At 42.5% G+C, this 27,500-nt stretch overlaps 1 protein-coding gene across 1 annotated transcript in view; it reads left to right on the top strand.

The window, feature by feature from the left end:
* The window catches only part of LOC139377215 (noelin-3-like), an 11,828-nt gene extending 1,459 nt beyond the window's left edge, over positions 1-10,369 (top strand). The window contains exons 2-6 of the mRNA XM_071120216.1: positions 2,782-2,925; positions 3,979-4,134; positions 5,647-5,866; positions 8,506-8,612; positions 9,692-10,369. Of these exons, the coding sequence (XP_070976317.1) occupies positions 2,782-2,925; positions 3,979-4,134; positions 5,647-5,866; positions 8,506-8,612; positions 9,692-10,369 (1,305 nt within the window). The remainder of the gene's footprint in view (positions 1-2,781; positions 2,926-3,978; positions 4,135-5,646; positions 5,867-8,505; positions 8,613-9,691) is intronic.
* The last annotated feature ends 17,131 nt before the right edge of the window (positions 10,370-27,500 follow it).

The raw sequence follows: 27,500 nt of genomic DNA, 5'->3' as shown, positions 1-27,500 counted from the left end.
GAGGCACCTCCCCACCTTGAGAGCAAAACATTTTAGCACCCTCCCTCCCCCTTTCTTGATAGTATAGAGAGAAAAAAGTATACGATTTAGAGCTAATTTCATGCAATTCTACATATTTTGCCGTAGGGTGGAGAGAAATGTTTGCCGTTTTTTAATATGATATCTGAATGAAAGTGACTAACAAAATCAATGGGGGGCTGGTCGGTAATTCCACCATGATTACTTCAAGTGTAGATAGCTGGAGTTTTGGCCTGCCTAGTGACATCACCAGGTGACAAATACATTATTAGACCAATAAGAAAGAGAGTTCCAAACCTCTCTGCCAATAACAGCTAGTTTTCAGTTGTACCCTCCCCACTCAGACCACTCCCAGACATTCCTAGCAAAAATTATTGTTTGAGAAATTGCTCTTTGCGAAGAAACTATTTTTGTGTCTTTTTGACCATTTAAATGTATATCTATTTATATATTTAATCACAGTAAGGTACTAAATTGTTACCCAGAAAGGATTTGATATTGTGATAAAAACAGCTGCAATGAACCTTTAAATATACATTTAGATTATTTAAAAAAATATATCTAAAAACACGTCTATATGTTGTAGATTACACCCTACTTTGTGGTGCGAGCCATCGGTTGAAACACAACGTGCTCTTGAATCCCCGGATGGGTGTCATTTCAATCATAGACATAGTTCCATAGAATGGACCTAAAACCTTCAGACCACTGCAATTTGAATTGAATTGAAATCTTATTACTACCACAAAGATGGCCGCCGGTCCAGCCCACCATCGAATGTCAACATAAATGGCCATGTCTACTGATTTACCTAGGGTATAGACATTAACGGGTACAGACATCACCTGATACTGTTAACCACACAGATACTGTTAACCATACAGATACTGTTAACCACACAGATACTGTTAACCATACAGATACTGTTAACCACACAGATACTGTTAACCAGACAGATACTGTTAACCAGACAGATACTGTGTGTTAACCAGACAGATACTGTGTGTTAACCATACAGATACTGTGTGTTAACCAGACAGATACTGCGTGTTAACCAGACAGATACTGTTAACCATACAGATACTGTTAACCAGACAGATACTGTTAACCAGACAGATACTGTTAACCAGACAGAGACTGTGTGTTAACCAGACAGATACTGTTAACCATACAGATAATGTTAACCAGACAGATACTGTTAACCAGACAGATATTGTTAACCAGACAGATACTGTTAACCAGACAGATACTGTGTGTTAACCAGACAGATACTGTTAACCAGACAGATACTGTTAACCATACAGATACTGTTAACCAGACAGATACTGTGTGTTAACAAGACAGATACTGTTAACCAGACAGATACTGTGTGTTAACCAGACAGATACTAGTAACCATACAGATAATGTTAACCAGACAGATATTGTTAACCAGACAGATACTGTTAACCAGACAGATACTGTTAACCATACAGATAATGTTAACCAGACAGATACTGTGTGTTAACCAGAAAGATACTGTTAACCTGACAGATACTGTTAACCATACAGATACTGTGTGCTAACCAGACAGATACTGTGTGTTAACCAGACATATACTGTTAACCAGACAGATACTGTTAACCATGCAGATACTGTGTTAACCATACAGATACTGTTAACCAGACAGATACTGTGTGTTAACCAGACAGATACTGTTAACCACACAGATACTGTTAACCAGACAGATACTGTTAACCAGACAGATACTGTTAACCAGACAGATACTGTTAACCAGACAGATACTGTGTGTTAACCAGACAGATACTGTTAACCACACAGATACTGTTAACCAGACAGATACTGTTAACCAGACAGATACTGTTAACCACACAGATACTGTTAACCAGACAGATACTGTTAACCAGACAGATACTGTGTGTTAACCAGACAGATACTGTTAACCACACAGATACTGTTAACCACACAGATACTGTTAACCACACAGATACTGTTAACCAGACAGATACTGTTAACCAGACAGATACTGTGTGTTAACCAGACAGATACTGTTAACCACACAGATACTGTTAACCAGACAGATACTGTTAACCAGACAGATACTGTTAACCAGACAGATACTGTGTGTTAACCAGACAGATACTGTTAACCAGACAGATACTGTTAACCAGACAGATACTGTTAACCAGACAGATACTGTGTGTTAACCAGACAGATACTGTTAACCAGACAGATACTGTGTGTTAACCAGACAGATACTGTTAACCAGACAGATACTGTTAACCAGACAGATACTGTGTGTTAACCCGACAGATACTGTTAACCAGACAGATACTGTGTGTTAACCAGACAGATACTGTTAACCAGACAGATACTGTTAACCAGACAGATACTGTGTGTTAACCAGACAGATACTGTTAACCAGACAGATACTGTGTGTTAACCAGACAGATACTGTTAACCAGACAGATACTGTTAACCAGACAGATACTGTGTGTTAACCAGACAGATACTGTTAACCACACAGATACTGTTAACTAGACAGAGACTGTGTGTTAGCCGATGGCCACATGACGGGACTCTTGCATTGGTTATTTGTTGTCTTGAAGAATATCCATCAGAGACCATTTTACTGAGTAATGAGCTCACTTGAACATTGTGTGTTTGTGTGTGTGTGTGTGTGTGTGTGTGTGTGTGTGTGTGTGTGTGTGTGTGTGTGTGTGTGTGTGTGTGTGTGTGTGTGTGTGTATGTGTGTGTGTGTAGACAGTCAAGCCTAAGGAAGGCTGGCAGGTGTACAGCTCGGCCCAGGATACAGAGGGGAGGTGTATCTGTACAGTGGTGGCTCCTGAACAGAACCTCTGCTCCAGAGACGCCAAGGAGGGACAACTCCGTCAGCTACTGGAGAAGGTTCTAGATACACACACACACACACACACACACACACACACACACACACACACACACACACACTCACACACACACACACACACACACACACACACACACACACACACACACACACACACACACACACACACACACACATTATGAACCAACGTCACTAGCATTACTCTCTATCTATGATATTAATCTATGAAATATGGGCCTTTAATGTATTCTGTCTGTATAGCAGGCCAGGGGGTTTCTCTATCTTCTTCACTGTGGTCCAGTGTGGTAAAGTTAACACTAATGTACAAACATGCCTTAGGGCAGTTTCAACCAGGCCATTTCAGGATCCCATCATTGGAATCAGAGGAGTGTGGATAATGTAGCTCAGAGTTCTAGTTTGATGTAGTGGTGATTTTGTTGTTTCTTTTTTGTAGAAGTCAAACACATTGGAGGAAGCATTGTAACTAACTGTTGGTTGAACTTGGTCCAGACCCATTCCACACCAACTGATGAGCTATAAAAATAAAAATAAATTAAATACACTTCAAATTAAACCCACCACTGTTGTCCTTATCCTTTAAAAATAAATCAACCTTAATTATTTTTTTTTATTGACAAAAGAAAACCAAAACAGCAGTCAAAACATTTGAATCTTGTTGGTGCAGAAAAACAATGTTGTGTCTTCTTCTTCTCTTTCGTTAAGGTGTAGAACAACTAATGGGATGCCTCTTCTTCTTCTCTTTCGTTAAGGTGTAGAACCACTCATGTGATGCCTCTTCTTCTCTTTCGATAAGGTGCAGAACAACTAATGGGATGCCTCTTCTTCTTCTCTTTCGTTAAGGTGTAGAACCACTCATGTGATGCCTCTTCTTCTCTTTCGTTAAGGTGCAGAACAACTAATGGGATGCCTCTTCTTCTTCTCTTTCATTAAGGTGTAGAACCACTCATGGGATGCCTCTTCTTCTCTTTCGCTAAGGTGCAGATCAACTAATGGGATGCCTCTTCTTCTTCTCTTTCGTTAAGGTGTAGAACCACTCATGTGATGCCTCTTCTTCTTCTCTTGTCCTGTAGGTCCAGAACATGTCCCAGTCAATCGAGGTGCTGAACCTGCGGACTCAGAGAGACTTCCAGTACATCATGAGGATGGAAGGCCAGTTCAAAGAGCTAAGGTCAAAGTTCAGACAGATAGAGACCAACAAGAAGACACAGGTCAACAGAAACTTCCAGGTAAGTCTGTTTGATAGGAAAATTAGAGGAACATTTGCAGGGACATACAATATCCTTTGACACAATGCTAATGCTAATGATTGATGTTCCGGGAAGCTAATGATTGATGTTCCGGGAAGCTAATGATTGATGTTCCGGGATGCTAATGATTGATGTTCCGGAATGCTAATGATTGATGTTCCGGAATGCTAATGATTGATGTTCCGGGAAGCTAATGATTGATGTTCCGGGAAGCTAATGATTGATGTTCCGGGAAGCTAATGATTGTTGTTCCGGGATGCTAATGATTGTTGTTCCGGGAAGCTAATGATTGATGTTCCGGGAAGCTAATGATTGATGTTCCAGGAAGCTAATGATTGATGTTCCGGAATGCTAATGATTGATGTTCCGGGAAGCTAATGATTGATGTTCCGGGAAGCTAATGATTGATGTTCCGGGAAGCTAATGATTGTTGTTCCGGGATGCTAATGATTGTTGTTCCGGGAAGCTAATGATTGATGTTCCAGGAAGCTAATGATTGATGTTCCGGGAAGCTAATGATTGATGTTCCGGGAAGCTAATGATTGATGTTCCGGGAAGCTAATGATTGATGTTCCGGAATGCTAATGATTGATGTTTTAGGAAGCTAATGATTGATGTTCCGGGAAGCTAATGATTGATGTTCCGGGAAGCTAATGATTGATGTTCCGGGAAGCTAATGATTGATGTTCCAGTATGATAATGATTGATGTTCTGGGAAGCTAATGATTGATGTTCCGGGAAGCTAATGATTGATGTTCCGGGAAGCTAATGATTGATGTTCCAGTATGATAATGATTGATGTTCCGGAATGCTAATGATGAATGTTCCAGGATTCTAAAGATTGATGTTCCAGGAAGCTAATGATTGATGTTCCGGGAAGCTAATGATTGATGTTCCGGGAAGCTAATGATTGTTGTTCCGGGAAGCTAATGATTGATGTTCCGGGAAGCTAATGATTGATGTTCCGGGAAGCTAATGATTGTTGTTCCGGGAAACTAATGATTGATGTTTCGGGATGCTAATGATTGTTGTTCCGGGATGATAATGATTGATGTTCCTGAATGATAATGACTGATGTACCTGGATGATAATGACTGATGTACCTGGATGATAATGACTGATGTACCTGGATGATAATGATTGTTGTTCCTTGATGATAATGACTGATGTACCTGGATGATAATGACTGATGTACCTGGATGATAATGACAGATGTACCTGGATGATAATGACTGATGTACCTGGATGATAATGACTGATGTACCTGGATGATAATGACTGATGTACCTGGATGATAATGACTGATGTTCCTGGATGATAATGACTGATGTACCTGGATGATAATGACTGATGTACCTGGATGATAATGACTGATGTTCCAGTATGATAATGACTGATGTTCCATGCAACATTTTGTCCGCTGGGCTTGTGTTTGTCCTTCCACAGGAGTTGAACTGAATTGAATTGAACCCTATGTTTCCCTCCATATAGGAGTTGAAGGGTAAGATGGATGCCCTACAGCCTCTGATCCCTGTGTTGGAACAGTACAAGACAGATGCCCAGCTCATCTCCCAGTTTAAACAGGAGATCAGGAACCTCTCCATGGTGCTCACAGCCATCCAGGAGGAGATAGGAACCTATGACTATGAGGAACTACAACAGAGGGTCCTGAATCTGGAGAGCAGGCTACGCAACTGCATGAGCAAACTCAGTGAGTCACAAGCAAACACACGGACAGACACACCAGTGGTGTTCAGGATTAGTGACGTTCAGGATTCTTTTTTTGAGCATGGTTTCTATTATAGCATATTGGATGACTGTCATTCATATTCTATTTACCAAGCTCAATGTTACAGCGATCGGTTTAGGCTACTACAGTGGCTTGCTGTCACGTTCTGACCTTAGTTCTTTTGTTATGTCTTTGTTTAGTATGGTCAGGGCGTGAGTTGGGTGGGTTGTCTATGTTCCTTTTTCTATGTTTTGGGATTTCTGTGTTTGGCCTGGTATGGTTCTCAATCGGAGGCAGCTGTCAATAGTTTTCCCTGATTGAGAACCATACTTAGGTAGCCTGGTTTCACTTTTGAGTTGTGGGTGATTATTTTCCGTGTTTGTTACCACACAGGACCGTTTCGTTTGTTTCGTTTGTTTCACTTTGTTATTTTGTATTTTGTAGTGTTCAGTTTTTTCACATTAAAATGGACACATACCACGCTGCAAATTGGTCCGATATCTCTTACTCCTCGTTAGAAGAAGAGGACGAGCATTACACTTGCAAAAGTATTCACCCCCCTTGGCATTTTTCCTATTTTGTTGCCTTACAACCTGGAATTAAAATTGATTTTGGGGGGGGGATCATTTGATTTACACAACATGCCTACAACTTTGAAGATGCAAAATATTTAGTATTGTGAAACAAACAAGAAATAGGACACAAAAAACCAGAAAACTTGAGCGTGCATAACTATGTGAATTCAAATAGACTTCATTACAAAAAATAAGCAAAGCCGAGCAATACCAAGAAGAGGAAGAACTAAATCTCCATTCTTAGTGCTCTGCTTTTATACAGTTTTACCCTTACATAACATCGTCACTCCACTTTATGAATCTTGTTGTCTTGCTTAGTTTCCATTCTCTTATTGGCTCCGACATTGGGGCATAGATTCTATTGGACACTCCTACTGCAGGTCTAATGGTGCCTAATAACTGATTAGCTGATGTTCCGATCCAAAGGTCTTCACAACTTCAGGCCGATGTTGTCTATGTATGATTAACCCATGTGCGTGTCCAGTAGCAAGATCAGATAAGGCCCAGACTAGTCACATCTTGTGTTGGTCTACCTTGCCTCATCCACATGGATTCTGCTCAGATATGGCCCAGACCAGTCACATCTTGTGTTGGTCTACCTTGCCTCATCCACACAGATTCTGCTCAGATATGGCCCAGGCCAGTCACATCTTGTGTTGGTCTACCTTGCCTCATCCACACGGATTACATTCTGTTTTTTTTTACATGTTTACATGGTGGTGGCAGCATCATGCTGTGGGGATGTTTTTCCATCAGCAGGGACTGGGAGACCTGTCAGAATTGAAGGAAAAGAGGGAAACCTGTTCCAGTCTTCTAGAGATTTCAGATTGGTACGGAGGTTCACCTTCCAGCAGGACAATGACCTTAAGCACACTGCTAAAGCAACACTCGAGTGGTTTAAGGGGAAACATTTAAATGTCTTGGAATGGCCCAGACCTCAATCCAATTGAGAATCTGTGGTATGACTTAAAGATCGCTGTACACCAGCGGAACCCATCCAACTTGAAGGAGCTGGAGCAGTGATGCCTTGAAGAATGGGCAAAAATCCCATTGGCTGGATGTGCCAATCTTATAGAGACATATCCCAAGAGATTTGCAGATGTAATTGCTGCAAAATGTGGCTCTACAAAGTATTGACTTTGGAGAAGTGAATAGTTATGCATGGTCAAGTTTTCTGTTTTTTTTATGTTGTTTCTTGTTTGTAAATATTTTTCAACTTCAAAGTGGTAGGCATGTTGTGTAAATCAAATGATACACCCCCCCCCCCCCCCAAAATCTATTTTAATTACAGGTTGTAAGGCAACAAAATAGGAAAAATGCCAAGTGGATGAATACTTTTGCAAGCCACTGTACATGTGGAGGTCTGAAAACTGATCAACTTTGATGTTGGAGTGAACTGCGACGGTCTCTTTAAAGGTATCTCGCTTTTTGATCCGAATCTAAGCAGTTTCTTACCTGGTACTGGAAATGTATTAAGGGAAACACACGATGTTACATTTTTGATGTACTTTAGTGTATCAGATAGGCTCGTTAGTGAGATGGAGCGGTGTGACCTAGAGTACATCCCAAATGACACCCTACTCCCTATATAGTGCACTAGTTTTGACCAGAGCCCTATGGCACCCTATTCCCTATATAGTGCACTAGTTTTGACCAGAGCCCTATGGCACCCTATTCCCTATATAGTGCACTAGTTTTGACCAGAGCCCTATGGCACCCTATTCCCTATATAGTGCACTAGTTTTGACCAGAGCACTATGGGAATAAGGAATAGCCTTTCATTTAGGCTGTACTCTAGGTCACAGATGAACTAGATAACAGGTGGAGTGTTCCAGTGGTCAGAGGCATGAAATTAGCTGTTAAGAACTAACACAGTCAGGGGAAATCTAATCTGAGTGGTGTGTGTGTGTGTGTGTGTGTGTGTGTGTGTGTGTGCGTGCGTGTGTGTGTGTGTGCGTGTGTGCGTGTGTGCGTGTGTGTGTGTGTGTGTGTGTGTGTGTGTGTGTGTGCGTGTGTGCGTGTGTGTGTGTGCGTGTGTGTGAACAGCATGTGGTAAACTGATGAAGATCACTGGACCTGTGACAGTGAAGACCTCTGGTACACGGTTTGGAGCTTGGATGACTGATCCACAGGCCTCCCCTAGAAACAACCGGGTGAGTGGAGGGAGGACAGACCGACAGGCAGAGACAGATAGTTTCTCAGACCAGGGGGTTTGATCTAAACACAGACACAAGTATGATACCTCAGTTTCAAGGGTGTTTATTTAAACCAAAAAATAAAATAAATCCGGTTTCCTCCAGGAGACCTCTTCCGGGTTACCACCTTCTGGCCCCCGGGGAATGCTGTCTCCTCTGGGGTAGAACACCGAGCCCCTTGGTTCTAGCAGACCGTGAGGACGTATATCCGGTAGCAACCTCTCACCTCTTCCAACCTCTCCCTTGTGCTGACCTCCTGGCAGCTTTATGGGCCCCTAGATTATTCTCGAGCCTCAATCAGCCTCGACGACACTCCCCCTGGTGGCTAAAGTGCCAAAATTCAGTATTTTGACCCTCCGTCAACCCTGTGTCACTTCTAGGAATATTTAACCCACTTAATCCCAAAATGTATCGCAAGTTTGCACCATCATTGTAAAACCCTAGTTATTTTGTTTCTTTGACAAAGTCATTTCTAAAGATAATAGTGATTAATTCCCTCATTTTATGGTCATCACTTTGGCGTGAACTGAATTCTCCTCTTCATATGGTAAAACTATTTCTTTACAGAATATTTTTTTCTAAAGAAACATCTAATAGTCAAATAATCGATTTAAAGCAGGTGTGCTGGTTTCACTCTTTTTGTCCCTTGTCCGGTGTTTTGTGGTGGAAAAACAGAGTGGAACGAGCACTACACGTCAACCCTGTTACTAATAGATAGACAGACTAGAAATGTCAATTATATACATTTTTTTTTACGTGAAGCTGGCATTCAATTGTCACTCCCTGTTGCATACAACACGCTTCCATTCCTCCTGTCACAAGGGTATTTATTGTCATTTAACCTCTTGAGATGGGAAAACATGTTTTATGAAGTTTAACGTACGTTTTATGACAGACTGTTGAAATTCGGTATAAAATAGTTACAGGACACTTCAAAAGGATTGGTGGAACGACCCATGTGCTATGTTGTGACTAATGTACGTACAGAGTAGACCGTTAAATTGCTAATGTTCTCTTGTACTTGTGTTCTAACCCAGGTCTGGTACATGGATAGCTACACCAACAACAAGATCGTCAAAGAGTACAAGTCCATAGCAGACTTTGTTTCCGGGGCCGAGTCTCGAACCTACAACCTGCCGTTCAAGTGGGCCGGGACCGACCACGTGGTGTACAACGGCTCTCTGTACTACAACAAGGTCCAGAGTAACATCGTGGTGTGTTACCGCTTCGAGACGGGGCGCGTGGTAACCCAGAGAGCCCTGGAGAACGCCGGCTTCCACAACGTCTACCCTTACACCTGGGGAGGCTTCTCCGACATAGACCTCATGGCCGACGAGCTGGGTCTGTGGGCCGTCTACGCCACCAATCAGAACGCAGGAAACATCGTCATCAGCCAGCTCAACCCCGACACGCTACAGGTCCTCGGAACCTGGAACACGGAATATTCCAAACGGAACGCGGGGGAGTCCTTTATGATCTGCGGAACACTCTACATCACCAACTCTCACCTGACTGGTGCTAAGGTCTACTACGCGTACTCCACCAAGACCTCCAGCTATGAGTACACAGACATCCCCTTCCATAACCAGTTCTTCCACATGTCCATGTTGGACTACAACGCCAGGGACCGGGCGCTGTACGGCTGGAATAATGGACACCAGGTTCTGTTCAACGTCACGTTGTTCCATATCATCAAGACAGAGGACGATTCCTGAGGAGGAAGAACCTCTGGAACACTGATTAACATTCCTGGTGTTCCGGTGTTCCGTCAGTCATTGTGGGAGTTCTGTTGTTGGCTCTCTAAATGGTATTTTTTGCTCTCTTCTTTTGACAATCCATCTTCGGATCTATTGGCTTCCCTTTCAAATTTCGAATGCAAGAATTACTAAAGATGTTGGCCTCCGAACTCTGAACTGTCTCCCAATGTCATGACAGAGTCATGATATTCTCTGGTAGTCCTACCTAGCATCCCCAATTTGAAATCATCTGGCCCTTTAACGATGACATCATGCCCTGACAGTCTTCCTCATTTTCCTCTCTTTTGACACAAGCCTTTATTTTCACTTTATCCCTTTCCTTTCAGCTACTGGACTCTATGAGAGATTGTCTGGTCTTGGTAACATGCCTCTGATTGGCTGGGCTTAGGTAACATGCCTCTGATTGGCTGGGCTTGGTAGCATGCCTCTGATTGACTGGGCTTAGGTAACATGCCTCTGATTGGCTGGGCTGGTAACATGCCTCTGAATGGCTGGGCTTGGGTAACATGCCTCTGATTGGCTGGGCTTGGGTAACATGCCTCTGATTGGCTGGGCTTAGGTAACATGCCTCTGATTGGCTGGGCTTGGGTAACATGCCTCTGATTGGCTGGGCTTGGGTAACATGCCTCTGATTGGCTGGGCTTGGGTAACATGCCTCTGATTGGCTGGGCTTGGGTAACATGCCTCTGATTGTCTGGGCTTGGGTAACATGCCTCTGATTGGCTGGGCTTGGTAACATGCCTCTGATTGGCTGGGCTTGGGTAGCATGCCTCTGATTGGCTGGGCTTGGGTAACATGCCTCTGATTGGCTGGGCTTGGTAACATGCCTCTGATTGGCTGGGCTTGGGTAACATGCCTCTGATTGGCTGGGCTTGGGTAACATCCCTCTGATTGGCTGGGCTTGGGTAACATGCCTCTGATTGGCTAGGCTGGGTAACATGCCTCTGATTGGGTGGGCTTCGGTAACATGCGTCTGATTGGCTGGGCTTGGGTAATATGCCTCTGATTGGCATGCCTCTGATTGGGTGGGCTTGGGTAACATGCCTCTGATTGGGTAACTTAGCTTATGTATCCATTGCAACAGTATCAATATGAGTATGCCTTATTCAGTGCAGTCTGTTCTGTAAGTCCATAGGATAACAGGTGTTCTGTCCTGCATGAATGTCTATGTTAGCATGTCTAGCTCTCCGTGGCTTGCATCCCAAATGCAAATGCATCCCAAATGGCACCCTAGGTCCCAAAGGGCTCTGGTCAAAAGTAGCACACTATATAGGGAGTAGGATTTCATTTTGGATGCAACCTATGGCTGTCCTGATAGCATCGAAACTCTGTCTGTGGATTCTCTCGGCAACCATCTCTCTTTCCCACTGTAACACAATTAATGACTATTGTCTGATTATACTGTATATGGATGGGTGAGCAGGAAAATACACATTTATACATAATTAGTGTTACATTATGGAAATAAAATGATTATTGTTTTTGATGAAGTATTGATTTGCTCCGAACATTAGTTTGTGTTGGAACTACAGCGATGTAGTATCTTTATTTTGTAACTTGATGAGGAATCGATTGTATGTGATAACACATTACGCTAACAGTGATCTCTACGGGCCCTATTCAGACCTAAGATAAGTTGACTTTTAATACGGACTTAAGTCAAACATTTGACCTTAAAGACGGAATGCGCCGAACGGGGAAACAGCGCCACTGGCCGTCTGCTAAAAAAAATGTACAGTACATATTGTGTTGTTCTATCGCGCGTACAATGGTGTCAGAGGAATGGTGTCAGACGATGGTGTCAGAGAAATGGTGTCAGGGAAATGGTGTCAGAGAAATGGTGTCAGAGAAATGGTGTCAGAGGAATGGTGTCAGAGGAATGGTGTCAGAGAAATGGTGTCAGATGAATGGTGTCAGAGGAATGGTGTCAGATGAATGGTGTCAGAGGAATGGTGTCAGAGCAATGGTGTCAGAGAAATGGTGTCAGAAAAATTATGCCAGAGCAATGATGTCAGAAAAATTATGTCAGAGCAATGATGTCAGAGGAATGATGTCAGAGCAATGATGTCAGATAAATTATGGCAGAGAAATTATGTCAGAGGGTAAAAAAAACAGTGTTGGTTGCGGTAACGTCTTTGTTGTTGTAATATCTACAACGGACGTGGCAGTTTCACCATTAAGGAGTCCAGCTTTAATTCCATGTTTCAATGACTTAAGTCCAAGTCTCCAGTGTGAATCGGGCCACAAGAACATAATATATATTAGCATTTGTTAGTGATCTCTATTAGAACAAACTGAAGCGATTCTAATCAGAATTGCAGGAGAATAGCAGAGTAAATGAGCTCCTATGGTGATTACCACTCTATCAGGTCTGACCTGAGTGTTGTTGCCATGATGTGTGTGTGTGTGTGTGTGTGTGTGTGTGTGTGTGTGTGTGTGTGTGTGTGTGTGTGCAGATGACCATGCACCAAAGCACCCTGACCTCCCCACCAGAATCCCTCCCCACCAGAACCCCTCCCCACCAGAAGCCCTACCCACACACCCACCAGCAGCTCCAGGGTGAAGTTTTCCCTAGACCAGTGGTTCCCAACATTTTTTTTAACCGTACCACACCATAATATATACAATTCTGCGGCACAACTAAAACGTCCTTATTAATTTATTAAATGGTAATGACCTCCATCTCATCTGATGATTTTGACTGCAAATCATCTATTTTCTCTGATAACCGTTTTTATATATTAAGTAGAGTTTATGAAAAAAAATCATGATGGTTAATTTATCCCACGAATCTGCACCAGATGTTTTTTTTTTATAGCTCTGGTAAAATACACTGTATTGTTGGCTGGATAGTAAAGACACGACACACATCTCTGAAGTATATCCTGAACCAGGATACCACATCTCTGAAGTATATCCTGAACCAGGATACCACATCTCTGAAGTCTCTACTGAACCAGAATACCACATCTCTGAAGTATATCCTGAACCAGGATACCACATCTCTGAAGTATATCCTGAACCAGGATACCACATCTCTGAAGTCTCTACTGAACCAGGATACCACATCTCTGAAGTCTCTACTGAACCAGAATACCACATCTCTGAAGTATATCCTGAACCAGAATACCACATCTCTGAAGTATATCCTGAACCAGGATACCACATCTCTGAAGTATATCCTGAACCAGAATACCACATCTCTGAAGTATATCCTGAACCAGAATACCACATCTCTGAAGTCTCTACTGAACCAGGATACCACATCTCTGAAGTATATCCTGAACCAGGATACCACATCTCTGAAGTATATCCTGAACCAGGATACCACATCTCTGAAGTATATCCTGAACCAGGATACCACATCTCTGAAGTATATCCTGAACCAGAATACCACATCTCTGAAGTATATCCTGAACCAGGATACCACATCTCTGAAGTATATCCTGAACCAGAATACCACATCTCTGAAGTATATCCTGAACCAGAATACCACATCTCTGAAGTCTCTACTGAACCAGGATACCACATCTCTGAAGTATATCCTGAACCAGAATACCACATCTCTGAAGTATATCCTGAACCAGAATACCACATCTCTGAAGTCTCTACTGAACCAGGATACCACATCACTGAAGTATATCCTGAACCAGAATACCACATCTCTGAAGTATATCCTGAACCAGGATACCACATCTCTGAAGTATATCCTGAACCAGGATACCACATCTCTGAAGTATATCCTGAACCAGGATACCACATCTCTGAAGTCTCTACTGAACCAGAATACCACATCTCTGAAGTCTCTACTGAACCAGGATACCACATCTCTGAAGTATATACTGAACCAGAATACCACATCTCTGAAGTATATCCTGAACCAGAATACCACATGTCTGAAGTATATCCTGAACCAGAATACCACATCTCTGAAGTCTCTACTGAACCAGGATACCACATCTCTGAAGTCTCTACTGAACCAGGATACCACATCTCTGAAGTATATACTGAACCAGAATACCACATCTCTGAAGTATATCCTGAACCAGGATACCACATCTCTGAAGTATATCCTGAACCAGAATACCACATCTCTGAAGTATATCCTGAACCAGGATACCACATCTCTGAAGTATATCCTGAACCAGAATACCACATCTCTGAAGTCTCTACTGAACCAGGATACCACATCTCTGAAGTATATCCTGAACCACGATACCACATCTCTGAAGTATATCCTGAACCAGAATACCACATGTCTGAAGTCTCTACTGAACCAGGATACCACATCTCTGAAGTATATCCTGAACCAGGATACCACATGTCTGAAGTATATCCTGAACCAGAATACCACATCTCTGAAGTATATCCTGAACCAGAATACCACATGTCTGAAGTCTCTACTGAACCAGGATACCACATCACTGAAGTATATCCTGAACCAGGATACCACATCACTGAAGTATATCCTGAACCAGAATACCACATCTCTGAAGTATATCCTGAACCAGAATACCACATCTCTGAAGTCTCTACTGAACCAGGATACCTGAAGTATACATGTCTGAAGTATATCCTGAACCAGGATACCACATGTCTGAAGTATATCCTGAACCAGGATACCACATGTCTGAAGTATATCCTGAACCAGAATACCACATCTCTGAAGTATATCATACTGAATCCCTGTGTCGGAGACCAGGGTTTGCTTCCCAGTCCAGGCTGACCATTTGTGATCTGTCTCCCCCTCTATATTCTACTGTCTGAATATAAAAATGAAAGATCTTTATCTTCTCTGCTATTCAACAACAGGCCTTCCCTACAGTGGTATGGTTCAGAACACCAAGTGTCTCGTGATTAATGACGGAACAGCTGCTTCATAGCCATCTCACCCTGTACGTACAGCACTTTACATTGAACCGATCAATAGATGTGATTGATGTCTTACTAATGAGATGGCATACTGTCCTCAGAGAATATTATCTGTATCCCAAATGGCATCATATTCCCTCAATAGTGCACTACGTTTGACCAGAGCTGGTCCAAAGTAGTGCACTATACTGTATAGTGAATAGGGTGAATTTTTGTGTTGAAGACCTGGTCAGCAAACAGCTGATCTGTTGCTCTGGTCGGACGTCAATCTATCAATCAAATATATTTCTAAAGCCCTTTTTACATCAGCTGATGTCACAAAGTGCTTGTACAGAAACCCAGCATAAAACTCCCAAACAGCAAGCAATGCAGGTGTAGAAGCACGGTGGCTAGGAACAACTCTGTAGAAAGGCAGGAACCTAGGAAGAAACCTAGAGAGGAACCAGGCTCTGAGGGGTGGCCAGTCCTCTTCTGACTGTGCCAGGTGGAGATTAGAACAGAACATGGCCAAGATGTTCAAATGTGCATAGATGACCAACAGGAGATTAGAACAGAACATGGCCAAGATGTTCAAATGTTCATAGATGACCAACAGGAGATTAGAACAGTACATGGCCAAGATCTTCAAATGTTCATAGATGACAAACAGGAGATTTGAACAGAACATGGCCAAGATGTTCAAATGTTCATAGATGACCAACAGGAGATTATAACAGTACATGGCCAAGATCTTCAAATGTTCATAGATGACAAACAGGAGATTAGAACAGAACATGGCCAAGATGTTCAAATGTTCATAGATGACAAACAGGAGATTAGAACAGAACATGGCCAAGATCTTCAAATGTTCATAGATGACAAACAGGAGATTAGAACAGAACATGGTCAAGATCTTCAAATGTTCATAGATGACAAACAGGAGATTAGAACAGAACATGGCCAAGATCTTCAAATGTTCATAGATGACCAACAGGAGATTATAACAGTACATGGCCAAGATGTTCAAATGTTCATAGATGACAAACAGGAGATTAGAACAGAACATGGCCAAGATCTTCAAAAGTTCATAGATGACCAGCAGGGACAAATAATAATAATCACAGTTGTCGAGGGTGCAGCAAGTCAGCACCTCAGGAGTAAATGTCAGTTGGTTTTTCGTAGCCAAGCATTCAGAGTTAGAGACAGCAGGTGCGGTAGAGAGAGACAGTTGAAAACAGCAGGTCCGGGACAAGGTAGCACATCCGGAGAACAGGTCAGGGTTCCATAGCCACAGTCAGAACAGTTGAAACTGGAGCAGCAGCATGCCCAGGTGGACTGGGGACAGCAAGGAGTCATCATGCCAGGTAGTCCTGAGGAATGGTCCTAGGGTTCAGGTCACCATAATTTGCTAATAAATTAATAAAAAATCCTACAATGTGATTTTCTGGATTTGTTTTCTCATTTTGTCTGTCATAGTTGAAGTGTACCTATGATGAAAATTACAGGCCTCTCTCATCTTTTTAAGTGGGAGAACTTGTACAATTGGTGGCTGACTAAATACTTTTCTGCCCCACTGTAAACTATTGCAGCATAAATTCTGTAGGCTAAGAATAGGTATTGAGGTATTGAGACACTGTGGCCCCATCCGACGATACCCCCGGACAGGGGCCAACCAGGCAGGATACCACCCCACCCAAAGCACAGCCCCCACACCACTAGAGGGATATCTTGAAACTTACTACCCTGAGACAAGGCTGAGTATAGTCCACGGCACGAACCCGAGGGGGGCGCCAACCCGGACAGGAAGATCAGTGACTCAACCCACTCAAGTGACGCACCCCTCCTAGGGACGGCATGGAAGAGCACCAGTAACCCAGTGACTCAGCCCCTGTAATAGGGTTGGAGGCAGAGAATGCCAGTTGAGAGAGGAGAACTGGCCAGGCAGCGACAGCAAGGGTGGTTTGTCGCTCCCGTGCCTTTCCGTTCACCTTCACACACCTGGGCCAGACTACACTCAATCATAGGACCTACTGAAGAGATGAGTCTTAAATAACTTCTGATGGACACCTGCTTTAAATGTGCCTCAGTCAGTTTTAAGATGGCTGTGACTATATATACATCTCTTTCAGAGCATGGGTCCATTTGTCTTGATGGGTAGACAGTCAGAACCTCTTGCAGACAGAGCATGGGTCCATTTGATTGGATGGGTAGACAGTCAGAACCTCTTGCAGACAGAGCATGGGTCCATTTGATTGGATGGGTAGACAGTCAGAACCTCTTGCAGACAGAGCATGGGTCCATTTGATTGGATGGTTAGACAGTCAGAACCTCTTGCAGACAAAGCATGGGTCCATTTGTCTTGATGGGTAGACAGTCAGAACCTCTTGCAGACAGAGCATGTCCATTTGTCTTGATGGGTAGACAGTCAGAACCTCTTGCAGACAAAACATGGGTCCATTTGTCTTGATGGGTAGACAGTCAGAACCTCTTGCAGACAGAACATGGGTCCATTTGTTTGGATGGGTAGACAGTCAGAACCTCTTGCAGACAAAGCATGGGTCCATTTGTTTGGATGGGTAGACAACATCTCTTGCAGACAAAGCATGGGTCCATTTGATTGGATGGGTAGACAACATATCTTGAATACAAAACATGGGTCCATTTGATTGGATGGGTAGACAGTCAGAACCTCTTGCAGACAAAGCATGGGTCCATTTGTTTGGATGGGTAGACAACATCTCTTGCAGACAAAGCATGGGTCCATTTGATTGGATGGGAAGACAGTCAGAACCTCTTGCAGACAAAACATGGGTCCATTTGTTTGGATGGGTAGACAGTCAGAACCTCTTGCAGACAAAGCATGGGTCAATTTGTTTGGATGGGTAGACAGTCAGAACCTCTTGCAGACAGAGCATGGGTCCATTTGAATGGATGGGTAGACAACATCTCTTGCAGACAAAGCTTGGGGCCATTTGTTTGGATGGGTAGACAGTCAGAACCTCTTGCAGACAAAGCATGGGTCCATTTGATTGGATGGGTAGACAACATCTCTTGCAGACAAAGCTTGGGGCCATTTGTTTGGATGGGTAGACAGTCAGAACCTCTTGCAGGGCATTGAGGAGTGTACACTCTAAACAAGTGTGGTTCAACAAAGGGTTATTCTATGATCCTCAAAGTTCTTTGAATAACCTTAGGTTTTTGGCCCTGAACATGGCACCCAAAAGGTTATTCTAAGAACCCCATAGAAGGTGGGGTTCATCGAGGTGCCTCCTTAGTTGGTTGGTGGGGGTTCTTGCAGGAACCTCCTTAGTTGGTGGGGGGATCTTGCAGGAACCTCCTTAGTTGGTGGGGGGGATCTTGCAGGAACCTACTTAGTTGGTGGGGGAGAACTTGCAGGAACCTACTTAGTTGGTGGGGGAGAACTTGCAGGAACCTCCTTAGTTGGTGGGGGGGATCTTGCAGGAACCTAACTGCCCAACTGAAACATTGTTATTTGAAAGGACAGCAGGTGCCGGTACTTAACTGAAAAATGTAAAGAACTCCATATTTTAACCTCTTGATCCTACTTGAGACGCAGACGTCTCAACTAGGCACCTGGAAATGCAAATGCGCTACGCTAAATGCTAAATGTACTCGTTAAAACTCAAACGTTCATTAAAATACACATGCAGGGTATTGAATTAAAGCTACACTCGTTGTGAATCTAGCCAACAAGTCAGATTTTTAAAATGCTTTTCGGCAAAAGCATGAGAAGCTATTATCTGATAGCATGCAACACCCCAATATACCTGAAGGGGACGTAAACAAAATAATTAGCGTAGCCGGCGCTACACAAAAACGCAGAAATAAAATATAAAACATTCATTACCTTTGATGATATTCTTTGTTGGCACTCCTATATGTTCCATAAACATCACAAATTGGTCTTTTTCCCGATTAAATCCGTCCATGTATGCCCAAAATATCCATTTGTATAGCCTGTCTGGTTCAGGAAAAAAGCTCTCTTCCAACACGCAACGTAATTTTTAAAAACTATATAAGTTGCCTATATTCTTTGACAAAACACTTCAACCTACTTTTGTAACCCAACTTTAGGTATTTGTAAACGTTAATAAGCGATCAAATTGATCACTGGGCGATCTGTATTCAATAGCAGCTACTCAAGAAAACAATGTCCATTTTTCAATCTTCCAAAATCGATTGTTGTAGGCTGGATGGAATGACGGATCTATTGGTCATGTCTCAAAGGATTTTTGTCAATGAAAATGACGTTTTTGGCGAAATCGTGTGGAAGCTGTAGGAATTGCATCCGTGTCCATATTTAATTTGGTGTCCTTTAAACAATACATGAAAGTGGCGCATGGATACTTTTTTCAGCTTTCAGTGACCAGTTTTTCTTGCGCTTTTCGATGAAACACACGCTCTGTTATAGTCACAGCCGTGATTTAACCAGTTTTAGAAACTTCAGAGTGTTTTCTATCCACACATACGAATCATATGCATATACTATATTCCTGGCATGAGTAGCAGGACGCTGAAATGTTGCGCGATTTTTAACAGAATGTTCGAAAAAGGAGGGGGGAGACTGAAGAGGTTTTAAGGTAAGGTTTGTTTCTTAAATGATGTAAATATACATCGTTTTATGATGATACCATCTACCTTTTCATATTTGTACAAATATTTCTAAAACAGAAAATGGACACAATTCAATGGATATCAGTCAAAAAAGAGGTAAGAATATGTAGGCTGTAAAAATATGTTGAAGGCAAGATGCATTGTGGGCAAATGACTGAACTGCTCACTTTTGTGTCAGTAGGTATACAGATGAGGAGACATACAAAAGGAATGTCAATTGGTATTGGTGTGTTATGCAGATCACATGTACCATCCTCCTCCCTGACCTCTTCAATCAATATCCCATAGGCCTCTACATTATGGACAGGGTTTGTGTATGAAAATCACCAACAAAATGACTACTAGCTAGTAGCTAGTGAGCTGGCTAGCTTCTGTTGGGGGATTCTGGTTACGAGGTAAATAAATAATACTTTAGAAAAAACAGGTTGCAGGAGAATATTTTGAAGATGATGTTTAGAAAAATTTGACAAAAAGGTATGCGAAGAAAAATATATATATAAAAAAAGATTGTAACACAGTAGTCTACAATGTGTTTATTGTAGCACAGTAGTCTACAATGTGTTTATTGTAGCACAGTAGTCTACAATGTGTTTATTGTAACACAGTAGTCTGCAATGTGTTTATTGTAGCACAGTATTCTACAATGTGTTTATTGTAGCACAGTAGTCTACAATGTGTTTATTGTAGCACAGTATTCTACAATGTGTTTATTGTAGCACAGTATTCTACAATGTGTTTCTTGTAGCACAGTATTCTACAATGTGTTTATTGTAGCACAGTAGTCTACAATGTGTTTATTGTAGCACAGTAGTCTACAATGTGTTTATTGTAGCACAGTATTCTACAATGTGTTTATTGTAACACAGTAGTCTACAATGTGTTTATTGTAGCACAGTATTCTACAATGTGTTTATTGTAGCACAGTATTCTACAATGTGTTTCTTGTAGCACAGTAGTCTACAATGTGTTTATTGTAGCACAGTATTCTACAATGTGTTTCTTGTAGCACAGTAGTCTACAATGTGTTTATTGTAGCACAGTAGTCTACAATGTGTTTATTGTAGCACAGTATTCTACAATGTGTTTCTTGTGGCACAGTAGTCTACAATGTGTTTCACTGTGTTTGTGATCCACAGAAGTGGATCTGCTCCAGATTCCGCTCCAGTCCGTGGATTCTCTACGCTGCCAGGTGCTACCTCCTCCAGCGTACCAAGAAGACCTGGACAGAGGCACAGACGGAATGTCGGAAGGACGGAGACGACCTGGCCAGCATCCACAACATTGAGCAGCACAGCTTTGTGATGTCACAGCTGGGATATGGTCAGTGAAACACTGATACGCTAGAGCAGTGAGTGAAAAGGCTAACTCTAACCCTCCCCTTTTCCCTTCCCTCCTCACTCCTTTCCTCTGTTCACTCTCCTCCACTCTGCCCCCTAACCCCAACACCCCTTAACCCCATCACTCTGCCCACTAACTCCAACACTCCCTAACCCTGGCCTAACCCCAACACTCCCTAACCCCAACACCCCCTAACCCTAACACCCCCTAACCCTGGCCCTAACCCCAACACCCCCTAACCCTGGCCCTAACCACAACACCCACCTAACCCTGGCCCTAACCCCAACACCCCCTAACCCTAACCCCAACACCCCCTAACCCTGGACCTAACCCTAACACCCCACCTAACCCTGGCCCTATTATGTCTATCTCTGATAAGCTACCCAGGAAAGGGCTGAACATAGCCCATAATAATATATGTAGCCTTAGAAATCAATAACTTGCTAACATCAGATAACATAGATTGTTCATTTGATGATACATCAGTAGCAAGACAAGGATATACCATCTATAGAAGAGACAGACATGCTTATGGGGGGGAAGTTGCTGTATCAGAGCCATATCCCAGTAATGGTTAGAGAAGATCTTATTTCAAGTGTTGTTGAAGTGTTGTGGTTGCAGGTTCACGTGGCACAAGCATTTTATTTTGGGGTGTTGCTATAGGCCACCAAGTGCTAAAAGTCAGTATCTAAATTGAATGTGTGAAATGCTTGATAGTGTATGTGATGTAAACAGAGGTCTACTTTCTTGGGGACCTGAATATTGACTAGTTTTCATCTAGCTATCCGCTCAAGAGGAAGCTTCTTACTGCCCTGGAGTGTGAAGGTGAACGGAAAGGCATTGGAGTAACGAACCGCCTTTTCTGTCTCTGCCTGGCCGGTTCCCCTCTCTCCACTGGGATTCTCTGCCTCTAACCCTGTTACAGGGGCTGAGTCACTGGCTTACTGGTGCTCTTCCATGCCGTCCCTGGGAGGGTTGAGTCACTGACGTGATCTTCCTGTCTGGGTTGGGACCCCCCCTTGGGTTGTGCCACGGCAGAGATCTTTGTGGGCTATACTCGGCCTTGTCTCAGGATGGTAAGTTGGTGGTTGAAGATATCCCTCTTGTGGTGTGGGGGCTGTGCTTTGGCAAAGTGGGTGGGGTGGTATCCTGCCTGTTTGGCCCTGTCCGGGGGTATTGTCGGACGGGGCCACAGTGTCTCCTGACCCCTCCTGTCTCAGCCTCCAGTATTTATGCTGCAGTAGTTTATGTGTCGGGGGACTAGGGTCAGTCTTTTATATCTGGAGTATTTCTCCTGTCTTATACGATGTCCTGTGTGAATTTAAGTATGCCCTATTTAATTCTCTTTCTTTCTCTTTCTCGGAGGACCTGAGCCCTAGGACCGTGCCTCAGGATTGCCTGGCCGTGCTACTGCTCAGCTGTTCTGCCTGCGGCTGTGGAACCCTGACCTGTTCACCGGACGTGCTACCTGTCCCAGACCTGCTGTTTTCAACTCTATAGAGACAGCAGGAGCGGTAGAGATACTCTAAATAGTCGGCTATGAAAAGCCAACTGACATTTACTCCTGAGGTGCTGACTTGCTGCACCCTCGACAACTACTGTGATTATTATTATTTGACCATGCTGGTCATTTATGAACATTTGAACATCTTGGCCATGTTCTGTTATAATCTCAACCCGGCACAGCCAGAAGAGGACTGGCCACCCCTCATAGCCTGTTTCCTCTCTAGGTTTCTTCCTAGGTTTTGGCCTTTCTAGGGAGTTTTTCCTAGCCACCGTGCTTCTACACCTGCATTGCTTGCTGTCTGGGGTTTTAGGCTGGGTTTCTGTACAGCACTTTGAGATATCAGCTAATGTAAGAAGGGCTTTATAAATACATTGATTTGACTGTAACCAGTGCCTGTAATCTGGTTCAGGTTATTAATCAACCTACCAGGGTGTTTACAAACATTACAGGAACAAGATAATTATATGAATCGATCACATTTTTCCTAATACTGTAGAACTTTGTTCTAAAGATGTATCCGTACCCATTGGATGCAGTGATCATAATATAGTGGCTATATACAGGAAAGACAAAGTTCCAACAGCTGGGCCTAAAATAGTATATAAGAGATCATACAAAATATTTTGCTGTGACTCTTATGTGGACGATGTAAAAAATATTTGCTGGTCTGATGTGATTAATGAGGAGCATCCAAACGCTGCACTTGATGAATTTATGAAATTGTTTCTTCAAATTATTGATAAACATGCACCTGTTAAGAAACTGACTGTTAGAACTGTTAAGGCTCCATGGATTGATGAGGAATTTCAAAACTGTATGGTTGAAAGAGATGGGGCCAAAAGAGTGGCTAATAAGTCTGGCTGGACATCTGACTGTTACTAATTACTGCAAACTGAGAAATGATGTGACTAAACTCAACACAAAGAAGAAGAAACTGTATTATGAAGCCAACATCAATGACATAAGGAATGATGGGTATTTTAAATGAAATTCTGGGCAGAAAGACACATTCAACTCCATCTTTAATCAAATCAAATGGCTTATTCATCACAAAACCATTTGATGTTGCCAATTATTTGAATGATTATTTCATTGGCAAAGTGGGCAAACTGAGGCAAGAAATGCCCACGACAAACAGTGAGCAATTATACTCATGTATAAAACAAAAAAAATCATGAAAGAAAAGCACGTTTGAATTTTGTAAAGTTAGTGTGGGAGAGGTGGAAAAATGATTGTTAACGATCAGTAATGACAAACCTCATGACATTGACAATTTAGATGGAAAGCTACTGAGGATGGTAGCTGACTCTATAGCCAGTCCTATCTGTCAAATCTTTAATCTGAGCCTAGAGGAAAGTCTTTGTCCTCAGACCTGGAGGGAAGCCAAAGTAATTTTGGAGTGGTAACGCAGCCTTTACTGGTTCTAACAGCAAACCTATCAGCTTGCTGCCAGCTCTTAGCAAACTGTTGGAAAAAATGGTGTTTGACCAAATACAATGCTATTTCTCTGTAAACAAATTAACAACATACTTTCAGCATTCTTATAGAGAGGCCCTCAACACGGATACAAATGACTGATGATTGGTTGAAAGAAATTGATAATAAGAAGATTGTGGGAGATGTACTGTTAGATTTCAATGCAGCCTTTGATATTATTGACCATAACCTGTTGTTGAAAAAACTTAAATGCTATGGCTTTTCAACCTCAGCTCTGAATCCACAATATGGCAATCTATCTAATAGAACTCAAAGGGTTTCCTTTAATGGAAGCGTCACTAATGTCAAACATGTAAAGTGTGGTGTACCGCAAGGCAGCACTCTAGGCCCTCTAGTCTTTTCTATTTTTACCAATGACCTGCCACTGGCAATAAACAAAGCATGTGTATCCATGTATGCTGATGATTCAACCATATACGCATCAGCAACCACAGCTAATGAAGTCACTGAAACCCTTAACAAAGAGTTGGAGACAGTTTTGGCATGGGTGGCCAATAAACTGAACATCTCTAAAAGTAAGAGCATTGTATTTGGTACAACATATTCCCTAAACTCTAGACCTCTGCTGAATCTGGTAATGAATGGTGTGGCTGTTGAACAAGTTGAGGAGACTAAATTACTTGGCGTTACCTGAGATTGTAAACTGTCATGGTCAAAAGGTCAATTCAATGGTTGCAAATATGGGGAGAGGTCTAGCCGTGATAAAGAGATGGTCGGCTTTTTTGACACAACACTCCAAAAAGCAATTTCTGCTCTGTATAATCTTGATTATGGTCCAGTTGTGTGGTCCAGTGCTGCAAGGAAAGACCTAGTTAAGGAGTGGGAGAAGGGGTTTGATCGTTTGATCTCAGGTAATGGAAATGCGGCATATTTTAAGGAACACTTTTAAAGACATATGTTCCCTGTAAGCTAAACTAGAAAATACAATGTTAGAACCATCTTATATATTCACCCTAACTTAAATGAGGAGCTGTCTGAGGCAGAACTCAAGCTGCAAAAAAAATGGAAACAGCATTTGGCATTGATGAACTGCCTAATGAAGTTTTAAAATTCCCTAAATGAATTGATATATATAATTTGCTCCAAATGTGTTTTGAGTACAGTATACTGACATCCACTTTGGTATAAATCTATAGGGAATCCCATTCTCATATCTTCAAAGAAAAAATGACCAGAGAGTGTCACTGAACGAAAGAGGCATAAGTTTATTAAGTACAGCCTATAAAGTACGGTCATCTCAGTGCAAGAGGCATCACTACAGACCCTGGTTCGATTCCAGGCTGTATCACAACCGGCCCAGTGTCGTTTGGGTTTGGCTGGGGTAGGCCCTTCATTGTAAATAAGAATTTGTTTTTAACTGACTTGCCTAGTTAAATAAAGGTTAAATAAAGGTGAAATAATCATCCTCAACAGCAAATTACCTTTTTATGGAGGATCAAAACATTCTGCTGGAAGAACTAAATGTTTTTTCGTAAATCCAGAACCTGTATAGATCATACCATTTGCACAGACTGTATATAGATTTTTCTATTGTGTTATTGACTTTTGTTTATTCCATGTGTAACTGTGTTGTTGTTTGTGTCGCACTGCTTTGCTTTATCTTGGCCAGCTTGCAGTTGTAAACGAGAACTTGTTCTCAACTGGCCTACCTGGTTAAATACAAAATTAAAAAATAGAAAAATATATCTTCTGGGTCGACACAACAGTCAGAAATTGATTATAGGAAGAGAAGTCTACTTTTGCACGTTTCATTGATTTCGAGAAAGCTTTTGATGCTTAAGATATGAGGAAATGCTACATATCCTTTTTATATGCCGATGATATTATTTAGAAACTGAACAAGACCTGCAGAACTGGTGCATAAGATGGAGACTCACGATCAACCAGACAAAAACACAGATTTTAGAAAACCAGGTACAAAGAGAAGTGGTTTCCTGTTTTTGTGAAGACCATTCTTGAGTTTACTAGCAATTATAAATATTTGGGTCTTTTTTAATCTATGAACATATGACCTTTCTATAGAGAACCTCTGCCCTGGCCCGACTCAGCAAGTAGAGCTCTTGGGGGGAGTTATGGGAAACTAATCCACTCCAGAATATTGGTTATGCTACGTATTCCAAACTCAGCAAGTAGAGCTCTTGGGGGGAGTTATGGGAAACTAATCCACTCCAGAATATTGGTTATGCTACGTATTCCAAACTGTATCAGGCATGGAGTGTTCTGTTCTGGACTATTCAACAGGAGTGAGAGAGTGCAAAGAGGTATCTCAAAAACAAACAAAAATCTGGATTTATTTATCTGTATATGATATGTATAAATATGCGATACTGCTCTAGGGATATAATTATTGTTTGCTATTAGGTATAGATGTTATTTCAGCCTCCGTGCTATGCATACTGCAGAGAACACTAGAAGAAGAACTATCACTGAATTACAGATAGTTTGTTTTTGTGTAAATTAATCCCATATGGGATGTTTTGCCAATTGGCGAGATGGACACAAAAATAAATATAATTCATACAGTATGAGACGCAAGGCTCCTCAGGTGGATGGACAGCTGGCCCCTGAGCTTGGCCCAAAACGAGCCAAACAGAGACAGGCCCTGTGTCTACCTGGATGTGGGAGGCACCTGGAAGACAGCCCTTTGTAACCACACCTTCCCCAGTGTGTGTAAGCAATCCCTCGGTGAGACAGTCACTGAACCAAGTGTGTTAGTATTCACCAGGTGAGACGGGTACCTACCCCAGTGTCTTAGTAGTCACCAGGTGAGACAGTCTCCTACCCCAGTGTCTTAGTAGTCACCAGGTGAGACAGTCTCCTACCCCAGTGTCTTAGTAGTCACCAGGTGAGACAGTCTCCTACCCCAGTGTGTGTAAGCAATCCCCAGGTGAGACAGTCTCCTACCCCAGTGTCCTAGTAGTCACCAGGTGAGACAGTCTCCTACCCCAGTGTGTTAGTAGTCCCCAGGTGAGACGGGTACCTACCCCAGTGTCTTAGTAGTCACCAGGTGAGACAGTCACTGACCCCAGTGTCTTAGTAGTCACCAGGTGAGACAGTCTCCTACCCCAGTGTGTGTAAGCAATCCCCAGGTGAGACAGTCTCCTACCCCAGTGTCCTAGTAGTCACCAGGTGAGACAGGTACCTACCCCAGTGTGTTCGTAGTCCCCAGGTGAGACAGTCTCCTACCCCAGTGTGTGTAAGCAATCACCAGGTGAGACAGTCACTGACCCCAGTGTCTTATTAGTCACCAGGTGAGACAGT

This window comes from Oncorhynchus clarkii, chromosome 20 (assembly GCF_045791955.1).
Source record: "Oncorhynchus clarkii lewisi isolate Uvic-CL-2024 chromosome 20, UVic_Ocla_1.0, whole genome shotgun sequence".
Lineage (NCBI taxonomy): Eukaryota > Metazoa > Chordata > Actinopteri > Salmoniformes > Salmonidae > Oncorhynchus > Oncorhynchus clarkii.
This window is presented reverse-complemented; position numbering and strand designations above follow the sequence as displayed.